Source organism: Bactrocera neohumeralis, chromosome 6 (assembly GCF_024586455.1).
Source record: "Bactrocera neohumeralis isolate Rockhampton chromosome 6, APGP_CSIRO_Bneo_wtdbg2-racon-allhic-juicebox.fasta_v2, whole genome shotgun sequence".
Taxonomy (NCBI): domain Eukaryota; kingdom Metazoa; phylum Arthropoda; class Insecta; order Diptera; family Tephritidae; genus Bactrocera; species Bactrocera neohumeralis.
The window spans coordinates 38465968-38480770 of NC_065923.1; the positions used below are offsets into that span (position 1 = coordinate 38465968).

Below are 14803 nucleotides of genomic sequence, written 5' to 3' on the forward strand. Positions count from 1 at the left end.
ATTATAAATGCCTCAAAATGCTTAGATTTTATAGTATACACATACATACAAAATAAATAGATAAATCTTTCATACAAGTTGTCTGCATATATTATTTAGTTTTACGTCTTAGGCGGTGGTCTCTTATCGGCTCCGACGTAAATCACCCTATTTCGGGCGCATAATAGTCGCCATATAAATAGTGTGAAAGTAAGCGGATATCAGACAATAATGTCAAGGCAACCAACACACACATGCCGTTATTGTAAAGTCACTAACAGCACTTTGTAAAGTACCGCAAAACAACTTATCGCTATGAAACGATCTTAAAGCGACTGTCAACAAGAAAACACACACGGGCCAGCCGAAATGCGGGTGTGCTGTGCGCAGAGAAAGTAACTGCATGAGAAGAGAATGTGGTTAGTTTGTCTTTTAGCGCTGTTATTGCGAAATTTCGTGATAAAAAATAAATCTGCATCTTTTGTGCTTAGGCGCCGGCGCTTGTACGTTGAACGCAAGGTCGCGCGTAAGTGGGAAATAATGTTAGGAATATCTGCGAGAAACGCCACTTGAGCTTGAACCATTAAATTTATCACATCGCGAATATTTGGTGAAATATGGCGCTTTTAACACATTTATATAACTTTCTTGACAAAAACTTTTTATTTTTTTTTATCTTACAAACATTTGAAGGCTTGTAATTTTTCAACGACGCACTCTACCGCCAATCATTGCTCATCGTCTACTTTGCTTTGTCTACTTACAGGCGCCGATGTTGCAGTAGCCGCCAGCGAGAGCGCGCATTATGCTGAGCAGCTTGAAGATGGGGAGCACAACAATGGCAAGAAAAACACCAACAACAACAAAGCTGAGCAGCCACAAGCGACACAATTGCGAAATCCCATCAGACGTTCACAAAGCGCACGCCACCCACGCGCTACTACACAACCAATAATGCGCGCTGACAACGCCACCGGCAAGAACACCAACAACAGCGACAACAACGACTATCAACTAGAAGACCACACAACAAATGGTGGTGACCTGCGTTTTGTGGCAGACACTTGTGCCGGAAGTGGCAGCGCGCATAGAGAACGCAAGTACAGCAACAACGACGGTCATAAAAACAACAAAACTGAGAGTTACCGCGAAGAGGCCATTTTGAGTTTTAAAGATACCATGGCGCTGCGCGGCAAGCTGCACCGCAACGATAGCCGAGATTTATTTGCACGTCCGCGCGAGCCACCACCTCCGCCACCCACACCCACAACGAGCACAGCCAGTAGCTGTGATGCCGTTGCCACAGCTGCTGCACAAACGACCTCGACCGCCACCACAAACGACAACAGAGCTGGCAATAACAAGGCCGCAGCTACAGCAGCCACAAAAGGCGGCCTGCCAGCCGTTGCACTAATGGCGACGGAGACGACGTCCACAATTGCCGCGGAGTCGACACAAAACTGCCAAGCAAACATTTCGACGCTATCGCATGTGCCTGCAACAAGCCAGCAGCCGACGGCCAACAAAGCAAATAATGCAGCAGGCGCGGAAAAAAGCTCACGTTTCGCCAAAGTCAGCACAAACGGATTAGAGGGGCAACAGCAGCGGCAGCGACAAGAACAAGAAGCGTGGGCAAAAACTCAAACGCAGCTGGCATTTGAAAGCCGCTCAGATAGCGCACAATGTGGCGTGCAGCAAATGCTAACACAAAATAGTCGCGAAACAAAAGCACCACAACAACAACAAACACAATGTGTTCCCAACGCCTGGGAGAGCACGGTTCGCGCGATAACAACACCGCGTGGCAGCAGTGCAACCATTACCGCTAATACCTCGCCACCGCAGCGCACCGTTGTGCGCGTCGCACCGTTTAACAAAACCAAAACCACTTCGGAAGTTCATCGTCTCAAAATAAGTCACACCGACAACGACGATGCATTTAGTATCACACAACCACACCTACGGGCAGGCCAATCACATCAGTCGCCCACATCGCCGCACTACAGCTTCCAGTATAATGGTGCGAATGGTTCAACGTACGCCGGCGAAGCGGCTGACCTGACTATGTCTACTGCACAGAAGAAAACTTCAATTTTAATTAACGGTGATGACTGCTACTCAACGATGAATCTAAGTTGCGACGATGCCAGCACACCACTCTATCAATCCTCTGTGGTGGTGGCTGACTACAGTGCCAAAATGATCACAAGAGACACGACAAATGATTTTGCACTTGGCAGCAATTATAGTGGACTCAGAGTGACGACCTCATCAAACACAGTCACCATCAATGTCAGTAGTCCTCGCAGTGCCGCAGAGGAATTGATATATCAGCACAATAAAATCAATACGTTGCTGAGTCGACAAGCTGAAAACGCCGGTGGAAACATTAGTAACGCTGGACGGGCTATTATACCAATTAAGGGCTCCGCAGAGGTAAACCTTCAACGCTCAGCCTCATCGACATCCTCAGCATCGACTAGCTCGATCACCAGCTTGAGCAGCAGTGGTAGCGGCGGCGGAAGTAGTGGTTCAATACCGAAACGGGGACGAACTTTGATTCGTTTGGATTACGAGCCAGAAAAGTCGACAAATCTGCCACAACAGCAGCTAACCGAGCTTTGTGCGGATATTGAGATTTGTGTGAAAACGCCAGAGGAAGATGTCAGCAAAACGGATATTGGTGAACCACTATCGCATGAAGAGGAGTTATTGAAGATTTTGCGTAATCCGGTTGAGGCTGTGAAAAGAAATCTGGTACCGCATATTTGCGGTCGTAACGAAGCGTCAACTGCGCGAGATACCGTAAGGAATAGAAAGATGAAAAATGCTGGCAAGCAGGTTGTTGTCGCAAAAGACACTAAAGCTGTAACCGAAAAAGCAGTTTTACCGATTGACAATACCGGTGAGAGTAATACGCCGAAAGCCATGTCTTCGCCTACAGCACCAAATAAAACGTCGTTCATTACGAAATTGCTGGAAGATCCAATGCTTAGTCAGGTGGCCGACGGTTTAGAAACCGAAACCGTTGCGGAACTAATCGAAAACTCGTTGAGACGACTACAAGAATCACGTAGTACAGTGGATATGACTGGTACCAAAGATAATGATGACATGAATCGTTTAATCAATATATCGCTGCAGAAAATCAAAGAAGAACGACAGCATTCCGCGGTAACTACACCGCAAGCAGCGAATGTGCCTACCACCGCCAACAATACCCACCTTACCGTACCCACCAAAGATGAAGATGGCATGTCAAATCGTGGCAGCATTAGCTCTGCGAACAGTTTTGCCTCGGCCAATAACTATGAAATGTTCGACTTCGACGCTAACGAATCCGATTGCTATCAGAGTTGTTCTAGCGAAATCACAACGCCGGGCGATGACGATATAAGCTCCGCAAGTACGCGTACAAAATTTTATCAGATGCTGGTTGATGCCACATTAGCAGAAATAGAGATGTCCACCAATTTGGAAGAGGATATAGGCAGTCATCACTACGAGTCTATACGCAACAACGGCGATCCCATTTATGAGGAAATCAATGATGTACCGCCACCCTTGCCATTAAGCGCACCGCCGCTTAACGATACCGATCTAGAGAAGAAGGCAGCGCGTTCCATCTTCGAAGGCGCATCGAAATATGACATACTCTCATACCTTGTGGATGCAAAAGAACGTGGCGTAGTACGTGAAGAGACTTTTGATTATCCGCTGAATTGTTCCAATCCCATAATTATTGAAGAAGAAGCCTGTGACACGCTCAGCGAACTCGGCAAACGTCAAACAATGCGCGATCTCAGTTCACGCGCCTCAGTCTTGAGCGATTCGAGCGAAGATGCACAAAGTATGATGAGCTCGCTCTCACCACCAACCAATAACTTCATTTGTGGCAATGGCAGCCATTCAAGTCTTTTGCAACGCAACAAAGGCGCCTCCAGCGATATTGAACGCAACGACTCTGGCGTCGGCTCAGAGACTAGCAAAAGCTCACGCAGCAAATATCAAAATCCATTGCCCACAGTCAGTGCACAGCTTTCCAAAGACTGTCCCATACATTTGTGTGAGGACTGTGATGGTCCTGTAGAGACACAAGTCACCGACTCGGGTATTATGTTTGCACCGCTAGTTTGTCGTAAATGCGGCAAAAAGCGTGTGGAACGCAAAGAGATCATAACCGAAATCGTCGAGACAGAGGAGAAGTATGGACGTGATTTGCAAATAATATTGGAGGAGTTTTGTCACCCCATGCTGGTCGCCGGTCTACTGACACAGGAGCAGCTCTCTGCAATCTTCTTGAATACCGAAGAATTGCTCGAGAACAATCAAACACTGGCGGAGCGTATGCGCGACGCACTCGACATTGCTCTCGAGCAAGGCGACGACGATCTGCTGACGGTGAACATCGGTAAGATATTCCTCGACTTCACGCAGATGTTGCACGCCTTCGAGAGCTACTGTGTGCGACAGGCGGGCGCCAGTTTGCTGCTGGCCAATCTCGAAAAGGAAAAGGAGCTACTCCGCATTTTCCTTAAGGTCTCTCAAATGGAGAATGCCGTTTTACGTCGCATGAATCTCAATTCGTTCCTCATGGTAAGTGACCATCATTATTATTAAATTCTTCACATTTTCATTATCTATTTCACTCTTATGTGATCATTTTATCATAATATTTACATCAGTCGTACAGCAATTAAGCTGTGACCGCTGTGAGGTAGATGAGAAATTCATTTCTTTTGCTACTCTCCCCCTTCCTCTTTATTTTTCGCACATAAATATATGCATGATCACATTTATCGATTGCCTTCATCTTTACCTAGGTGCCGGTACAACGTGTAACTAAATATCCGCTTCTACTCGCCCGCCTCTACAAAGTGACACCGGCTCATCTCGAAGGACGTGACCAACTAAAGCAGGCTCAAGAGAAAATCGAACTGCATCTGAACCATATCAACCAGGAAGCCAAAGATGTACCAACCAAACTATGGCGCCGCATATCATCATCGAGCCCAAATCGACGTGCTTCCAGCGAAATCGATATGATCAATATAAAACTACGGAAAATGGCCATCGATATACTCGAATGGAATCATGATGAAGTACGCTTTGCCATGGAGGGCAAGCTGTTGTACACACAACCTACGGACAGTAATTGGAAGAAGGCACGCACTATCAAACTGACGCCAGTTAATGCATTACTCGTTACGAATGGCAAGGTGAGAATATCTAAATCCAATGTTCCTATCAATCCCCAGCCACTTGCCATCTGTCAACTAACCACTAAACCGAACTGAACTTGTGATTGTGTGTGTATGTGTGTGAAATGAGTTTACAGCGCTTGACATAGAACAATTGAACCATTATCATTAGCAATAACTATTTGCCTACCGAGTCTCTACGGGAAGACATTGAGGACGTTGGAAAATAATGTAAATATGGAATCACAGCAATTTTCCTTAAAATGTTTCTGCCTAAAAATATAGTTGAATTTATTTTTATTTTTTCATTATTCATAGGTGGCTTTTGTAGTTGCTGAAAGTAGGCGACAATGTCAGCTAAATATAACTTCCACTCAAAAGCAGAAAAATCTGTTATATAACTAACTCAATAAGGTCGAAGTAAATTTGTGAGAACAGGAACATTGTATGTCTTCACAAGTTAGTAGAATATACAAGGCATTTCCTTTCGTACATATATCGGTGGATGTAAACCAGGAGTTTTCTATCCACCGAGTACGCTTCTGGAAATGATGGCACACAACCTTCATAGTCATATTTTATCAAAGAGAAGGTTTATAATATGTCTGAGCGATTCACGGCTATTCCCTTCCAGAATTAACTTAGCGTTGGCCAAAGGTTAGTTGCCAGAATCAGCCTGTTCTGGCGCTAATTGGAAATACCAAGTGTAGCCAGGTCCTTCTCCACCTGGTCTTTCCAACGGAGTGGAGGTCTTCCTCTGCTTCTCCCGGCGGGTTCTGCGTTGAATACTCCCAGAGCTGGAGTGTTTTCATCCATTAGGAGAACTTGACCTAGCCAGCGAAGCCGCTGTCTCTAAATTCGCTGAATTATGTCAATGTCATCACATATCTCGTACAGCTCATCCTTCCATCGAATGCGATATTCGCCGTTGCCAATGCGCAAAAGATCATAAATCTACCGCAGAACCTTTCTCTTGAAAACTTGTAACGCCGACTCATCAGATGTTGTCATCGTCCATACTTGTGCACCATATAGCAGAACGAGGAAGATGAGTGACTTGTAGAATTTGGTCTTTGTTCGTCGAGAGTGGACTTTACTTCTCAATTGCCTACCCAGTCCGAAGTAGCACCTGCGGTGTTGGCAAGAGTTATTTTGCGTTCGTTTTCAAGGCTGACATTGTTGTTGGTGCTAATGCTGGATTCAAGATAGACGAAATTATCTACGACTGCGAAATTATGACTGTAAACAATGACGTGGGAGCCACATTGGGAATGCGACGACTGTTTGTTTGATAACAGGAGATATTTCATCCTGCCCTCGTGAAAGTAGAACTAATGGCGCGTTTGTTATGGCCAATGATATCGATGTCATCGACGTACGTCAGCAGTTCTACACTCTTGTAGAAGATTGTACCTTCTCTATTCAGATCTGCAGCTCGAATTACTTTCTTCAGGAGTACATTGAAGACGTTGCACGTTAAGGCGTCGCCTTGTCTGAAAACTCGTTTTGTATCGAACTGCACGGAGATGTTCTTCCCGATCCTGATGGAGCTTTTAGTATTACTCAACGTCAGTTTATACAGTCGTATTAGTTTTGCGGCAATACCAAATTCAGACATTGCGGCATAAAGGCAGCTCCTTTTCGTGCTGTCAAAAGCAGCTTTGAAATCGACAAAGAGGTGGTGTGTGTCAGTTCTCTTTTCACGGGTCTTTTCCAAAATTTGGTGCATGGGGAATAACTGGTCAGTTAGAATGAACCCACACTGATAAGGTCCAATTATTTTTTTAACGGTGGGCGTTAATCACCATCAGAATTGGAAGCAATGGTTTCGTTTGCAGCTGTACGTAATAAGGTTGAAATGCCGTCCTACGGTGCCCTTATACCGAGTTGCTGATGAGTGTGACGAGTAGAAAATCATCGGCCATCTGTTATAATTGCAGTTTCTCAAATCCGAATCAATGTTAGGACCTGGGAGATTACGCACTTCTAAAGCATTGTAGACGTATCTTCTGCCTATCACAACATGATCGATCTGGCTGTTGGCTATTGCGGATCGATCCGGAAACAGTCTTTTGCATTACCATTAAAACCATTAGAAACAAATTAATCCAAATAATTGTTTCACCACCACCAGCTGATGCTGTAAAGTCTGTCAAGATTATATTGTTTTATTCAAAATATACAAAACTACAGAAATAGAACTAACGGGTTTACAGAGCTCATCTGATACAATGCTTTCATGAAACAGTTAGAATTAATCGCTTCAAAAATATCTACATAACTGAAAGCAAAACCGTGTTATCCTTTTTCATATTCAACTGAAAACCCAAAAAAAATACAAAGCAACATTCGCACGCCAAAAGCCAAACTTTCACATCCGTTAAACGTGTCGAAAGTCTGACAAAAGCTGCATTTGCATGAGCACGTACGCTCGTAACGACATCAGCCACGCTCAACGGCAAACTGGTGTGCTCATTCGACTGTTCGAACAACTCATTTATACAACTATAAAATTTCAAAGATAAGCAGCGGAAATGAATTTTATTACAAAGCCGCTTTTCAAACATCAGACCGACCGACATTCCCGTGAATTGATTTTAGTAACAAACGCGAATGGCTTAACAAATGGCAGCGCTGCCATAGCCATAAGCATACAATAGCTATATGAACACAGTCCCCATCCCCCACATGTTGCTCTGGTATGTAAATTTTTACACGAGCACAAGGATATATGAACCGAACTAGTCGCCAACCTGAACAAGTAGATAAATCCACATGCAGCATAGAGCGAATGAAGTGCAGAAGCGTGCGTTCCACACCAATCATCCACGATTTCCTATGGTTTGGGGACCAGCGGATGCCTTTGGTTCGGCTGTCGCGACGTTGGAGGGTCCAACTCACGCATTGAGTGCATGTTTCAAAATTTACAAAAGCCACCAACTCCGGACTGCAGTTGTACTCGCACCTAAACCCAATGCCTTTATGTATTTTGTGCAATAGTTGTATGTGCGTGTGTGTGTGTGCGGCGAGTTCTAAAGTTCACTTTTTGCCTTTGTTGTGAAATAAAATTTTACAGAATTTTCACTATTTTTACTATTTTCGATTTTTTTCCTTTTCTCTCTCGTTTTTTCCACATGCCTCCTGGCCGAAATGTCGGCACTGCATTCCCCATATGCCACGTAATGTCTGCGCGCCTTGCACCAACGTACCGTCGCTGCTAGCAGCCAAGTGCCAATTACAAGGCAGAAAAAGTTATGTCAGATAAACTGAATTTCCCGAAACACACCGGCATACGGGAGGCCTCATTGCTGGTGGTAAAGGAAAAATGCGGACGTTACACGCTGATACGTGAGCCATTGTATCTGGACAGATGCGTTGTGTGCAGCGAAGCGGATTGGGATGATTATTTCGAGATACAGGAAATCTCATCGAAGGACACTTTCATATTCAAAGTGAGTACTCAAATAAATACAATATATGGTTGTAAGTATGCTTAAATCTATTACCAGTGCTTAACAAAAAAAGTTGTAAAGTGGAATAAAGTGAAATATACGTATGAAGAGCGGCAATAAAGAAATAGGAATTTATGGCGACAGCACTAGTATTGCACGCAGGTTTATATGATTCCCTTATGGGAGAATCCTCGTGAAATTATTGGTTTCCTGTTGCTTCCCTTGCTTCATGAAATCCAGCCAAGTGGCCCAATTTTCGAATTCTTTTTATAGTAAAAGACGCCAATCGACTGGGACGTATCTACGTAGACAAGCCATCCGATAACCCAATAAAATATAGTCCAGGGGTATTAATTTCCACGATCTTGGAGGTCACGTCACAAGTCCACGACGCGAGATAATGTGCTCGCCAAAAGTTACCTTAAACAAGTTTATTGTTCGTTGGCTGTATGATATGCCTTGTACCGTATTGTTGAAACCTAAGGTCGTCCTCTGATAGCCAAGGTCCTTCAACAAAAACATCCATAAAGTAAACGGACACAGCTCCAACTGTTACACAGGTCTTCTTCGATACTCAGTTCCACAGCAACGCACTGTACAGCATCTCCTAGGTATGTGCATTTTCCACTAAAGTAAACGTGATGTGAAACCGATCTGTGATTGCGTGAATTACCAATAGAAGGAAAAACCAAATTGTATATAAATCAAGTAACATTTGTCAAAAAGAGCAACTCCTCTTTGTCGGCCGCGGCTACGTCTCAAATGGTCCATCCGCTGAGTCCAATTTCCGATGTCTCATTCGAGCATATCGACAGGTAACTGGCAAATGACACACTCACTGACACTGCTCACCGAAGTGTTCTCTCAATAAATACCAACCAAATGTCGCCGAGATCAGGAACATCCATTTCAGGCATCAAATAGTGGGTTGTCACGGCGGAAAAACGGTCACCATGGACCGTTACGTTCTCATCAAAACGTTGTTTTTTCTGTATGAAATGACAGCCCTTGAATCTCTTCAGGTTGTCTTTCGTCCCGAATGCGGCAATTTTGCCCCATCGCTGAACAAAATTTGGCTCGAAAACTTCGGATCTTCTTGGAACTTTTCAAGAGCCCATAGAGCAAAGCGATGTCGTTTGGTAAAATCGAGCGGCTTCAGTACTGCACAAGCTGTATTTTTTACGCTTTTAATTTAAGATCTCGACTTAAAATTCGCCAAGTCATTTCAGTTCAAGTTGCTACGAACAGCGCCAAATCGACTCTCCACGGTATGTGTGTCTACGGCTGCTATATTTTCTTCCCTGCGCAGTGGACGTGGTCTATTCGGTCGAATTAGCCAGTAATGAATGATGGGTCTCAAGATGGGTGATGGTGTTGCGAATAGTACGCTCAGTAGGCCGATTATGTTGAACATAAGTTCTTTAAAGAACATGAATTTCCATTAAAAAGTTGAACGACTTGTAAACGTTCTTCAGGCGTAAATCTTTTCATGATGAAATGTCAAATAATACTGAACAAAAATAACCTGACAGCTTGGCACAACTCACGCGTGATCCGTCACAAGAGGTTATTGAAAAAAGTACTTCTACTTGGATCACTTGTTACTATATTTATATTTATTATGTCTTTAAGGAGAGTAGATTTTCCTTAATATGATAATAACTCATCCAATTTGCTTTCGTATTTACAGGCCGAGGATGGTGTTCGCACGAAGCAGTGGTACACACAGCTGCAGTTCCATGCACAGGGTATGGGCGCATGGCGCAAGCGACGCAATGCACTGGCCAACATCATGATTAACGGTATGTTGGCGCGCAACTAAGCCGTTGGAGTGACAACAACAGCAACACTCCATTAGCCGCCCAGCAAAGACCAGCTTAAAATTTACGAGGAAAAGCGCGATTTTCCAACGAAAGAGTAAAAACGATGAAATTTCATTGCTGAAAAAATCGTTGAATTAAAAAAATTAAAAAAAGTAAAATAAATATAAAAAATAGAGCAAAACAAATTACGAAAAATACAACACATAAAAGAATGTTTTAAAAAATTTTTTGAAAAAAGTTGATAAGTTGACTTTTTATGTTTTAGGTAATGCGTATGCAATTTTTGTTTTTCGAAAAATAAGTAATGTCTTAAAAAATATATAAATATGTACTTGTAGACTAAAAGTTATTAGCTATTTTAAATATAGAATGTGCGTTCAGCATTTCTCACATCTCTTATAGTTCTAGTAGCCAGCCGCGTTAGGCGTATCTATTATGCGACAATAAATATGTAAATATGCATATATTAATCTATTTTGTTGAATATTGTTTGTGTGTTTCCATGTAATGTAAAGACATTAGTGATTACAAATTTTTAAGATATTGTTTAGACATTTTGGTTTTAGATTTGCAAAATTTCGTTTTAACCTTTATATACATATATATTTACGAATAATGGAAATTTACGAATATGTACATTCTACTTACATATATACTTCTTGTTACGGAAGCAATAACAAAGTGAAATTGAACTGTAATTTAGCGTGACTTTGTATTTAAACAAACCGTTATAACTGTGTAACTGCAAGCATATAAAAGCTGATACTATATATATATATATTTACTTATACATACATATACTAATACGAATTAACATTATTTTATTCTCTATGCAAAAATATTCAAGCACACATACACACACACTATGTATAACCTGTAATGACGAAACAATAAAATGATTTAAAACCGTCAAATATAAAAAATATGGCGTTTTTAAGTGATTCATTTACGGAAATTTAAGACTGGGCAAACACTATTATAAGCTAACAACGAAACAACGTTCATTTAATGCAAACATGACTTTGGCATGATTTCGAACTACATTTCTTGTAATGGAAGTAGTGGAAGATTTGTGCCCTTCAATATAACGGGGTTTTCAATAAGAACGCTCTTCTGAAAGTTCTCTTCAGTAAGGTTTGCCATTTCGCCATTGAAAGATATGTATACGATCCAACAACGAGTCGAAAAGTAAAATTTACTACCGACATTTGGAGTCAGTGACCTCAACTTTAAGAGTGCTACGTCCAATTTAGGGTCGTCATAATCATCCTGTCAGATCAATAATTGAGCGTCTAGTGGAAGAATTTGAATTCACATTCACGGTACAAGTGCCCGTAGTGTCTAGAATATTGCTGCCGCTAGCGTTATCAATTGAGGAAGACCCAAATCAGTCTCTCACACGTCGTTCTCAAACGTTCATCATCTCCGTAATGTCGTTGTGGCGAATTGTGCGAAAAGATCTTGGTCTACATCCCTACAAGATCAAAGCAAGAACGGAAGCCGCTTGACCACCAGAATCGTCGTATGTTCGTGAATTTGGCTGAGCAAGAACTTAAAAATGATCCCGATTCTCATAATGTGCATTATTAAGCAGACAGCAATTCACTTGTACTCCATAAGTCACGAATATATCCCGAAAAAATTACAATTAGAGCGGTTTATAGGTCGCGGCGGCATTGGGCCGTACTTCTTCCGTGATGATCAAGACCGGCGCGTTACTGTGAATGGGAATCGCTACCGCTCAATGATAACCAAGTATTTTTGCCTCGAATTGGATGATATGGATTTGAACAATATGTGGTTCCAGCAGGACGGCACCACAAACCATACAGCGAATGTCACAACCGATTTATTGAAAATCGAGTATGGTGAACGCGTTATTTCTAGAAATGTCCCAGTGAATTGGCCGCCTCGGTCGTGCGATTTGACGCCGTTAGACTATTTTCTGTGGGGCTACGTCAAGTCTATGGTCCATGCTAACAAGCTAGCAACGATTGATGAACTTCGTTCGAATATCCAACATGAATTTACAGCAGTATCGACCAATTTATACTTGAAAACCGTCGAAAATTGAATTCAGGATCTGGACGTCTGCAAGCGTGCCCATGGTGGCCATGCAAAAGAAATCGAGTTCCATACATAATAGCATCGAATGTACTTAACGAATTTCATTGATATCCCAAACCGTTTTTGCTTTATTTAAAAAACTTGTGTAGCGATCTTATTGAAAACCCCGTTACAATATTTGTGCAAAAATAAACGATCTTTATATTTAAGTCAGAGGAAACTGAATATTTAAAGAAAAAAGTTTCATACCAATTCACCTATTTGGAATTAGATCTCTATATTCTACGACTGATCAAATGCATCGCATAAAGAACATAATATTTAAAAGATACGATAGATAGTAAAAACATTTTCACAGCAGTTTTTCTAGATGTAGCTCAGGCGTTCGATAGAGTATGGCATCATGGATTATTACATAAATTAAATCGCCTCCCTCCACAGAATATAACTGATCTACACACTCTGTCTCATAATTGTCATATCATAATATGTAAACCATATTAACATAAGTGTTTGACAAATGCTCTTATATATTCGAAATAGAGTAATATGTACTCCAACTCGGCGAAATATCTGACAGCCAACGTCATGTATGCAAAGCTAAACTGGAGAGGGCTTACACAATAAAAGTGATAGAGCTAAACTTAATATACAATAAGTAAGGAAAGATTTTGATTGGCCCACATGTTGATCGTCATTTATGTCCTCACGACCACTTTGAAAACGTTGAAACCACTCGTGCACTCTGTTACGGGTATAGGCAATCATCGCCATAAACTTGTTTCATGAATTGAAACGTTTCGGTAAAAGTTTTACCAATTTTAAAACAAAATTTAATGTTGGCTCTTTGTTCGAAGCTCATTTTCGCACCGATAACACAAACATACTGACACTTAAAACGCAATAACTTCACTTCCAACGAATGAAATGCCATGAAATTCTCACAGGACAATCGTTAAAAATAGCAGACTCTAACGCACTAGTCGACATATAGAAGGCGCCACCAGGCTGCGCTAGATTCAAAAAGTCCTGTTTACTTTGGACTTTGTATGTAGCGAATTCTAGTCTACGCCGGGAATTCACGTTACCACTCGAAGTTCGAAGTTCCATTAAAGAATCTGAACTTAATGTATGGAAACTCATATCAGAATTTAAAAGGTGGAATCTCTATAGAATAACTTTCGATTTAAGGCGTCCCGGTGGTCTAGAACCCTCAAACTAAGGGTGTTTTCAGGATTTTTTTTTTAAGGTTTAAAAAAAGAGCAATCGATTTAAAATTTTTACAGTTTATTTATACACTTATGAAAAGTACAAAAATATTTGTTGTTTTTTTTTTTTAATTTTTTAACAATATTAAAAATGGCGTCCAAAAAAAGCTATCTTAAAAAATGACTCCCAGTGCCGTTGTTGATTTTGACTCTTCAGAACATCTGAAACATAAAAACCAAATAAATTAATAATCACTAGGAGTGCAGCTATCGCTGGAACTACAACCAAAAAAAAAATTTTTAATTAAAAAAAATTTCGCGCTTTTGAATTTCAGATTTTGAAAACAGCTATTTTTGGACCAGTTTTAGATTGAAAAATATCGAAGTTCTTAAATTTAAAACTTGATCGTAGTCCCGGCGATAGATATTGATCACATAAACACCATATTAAAATTTCAAGTGACTCGGATGGATAGTTTTTTTTTTCATCAACGGCACGCCGAAAATAGTAGTTTTGAGATAAATGACGTACAAATCATCCATTCATTGAGCCCCTAGACCACGCGCTACCTGCTAAAACGGCTGTTGAAGCTAAAATAATGTGAATATCCTTGCAAAAAAAATTCATAATAATTTTTTTTCATTGAGTTATGAAATTCATAAGAAATAAAAAATTGTCCCAAAAATAATCAAAATTTAACTGTTAATATCTTTTAAACGTTTGGGTTTACGAAAAAATAATTATAGTCCTTTTTTGTAGAGCATTCAATTTCCTACAAAATCTAAGGAACAAAATATTTTTTCAAGTAGTTGGAAGCGAGATATAAATTTTTCTATCTGATAATAAGAAAAAATAGAAAACTGTATGTAGGAGGACCTTCCCGTTACAATTAAAAACTCATATTTGGAGAGGCGTTCTTAGAGGTGTCTAGGAACCTATTTTTCCGAGTACCAAAAGAAAAAAATTTTTTTTTTGAATCACTCTAATATGCCTATTTTATGTTGTACATATATAAAAGTATAATGAGTTGACGTACTCAGTTTTAAGTTAAACACTTTAATTTCTCGAAATG

General features: G+C 41.0%; 1 protein-coding gene across 1 annotated transcript in view; it reads left to right on the forward strand.

Annotated features, from left to right (window-relative positions):
• Positions 1-11255, forward strand: part of LOC126761940 (uncharacterized) — a 277755-nt gene extending 266500 nt beyond the window's left edge. Inside the window, exons 5-8 of the mRNA XM_050478375.1 lie at positions 746-4575; positions 4803-5198; positions 8405-8632; positions 10323-11255. Coding sequence (XP_050334332.1) covers positions 746-4575; positions 4803-5198; positions 8405-8632; positions 10323-10454 — 4586 coding nt within the window. The 3' untranslated portion in view covers positions 10455-11255. The remainder of the gene's footprint in view (positions 1-745; positions 4576-4802; positions 5199-8404; positions 8633-10322) is intronic.
• Positions 11256-14803: the final 3548 nt, after the last annotated feature.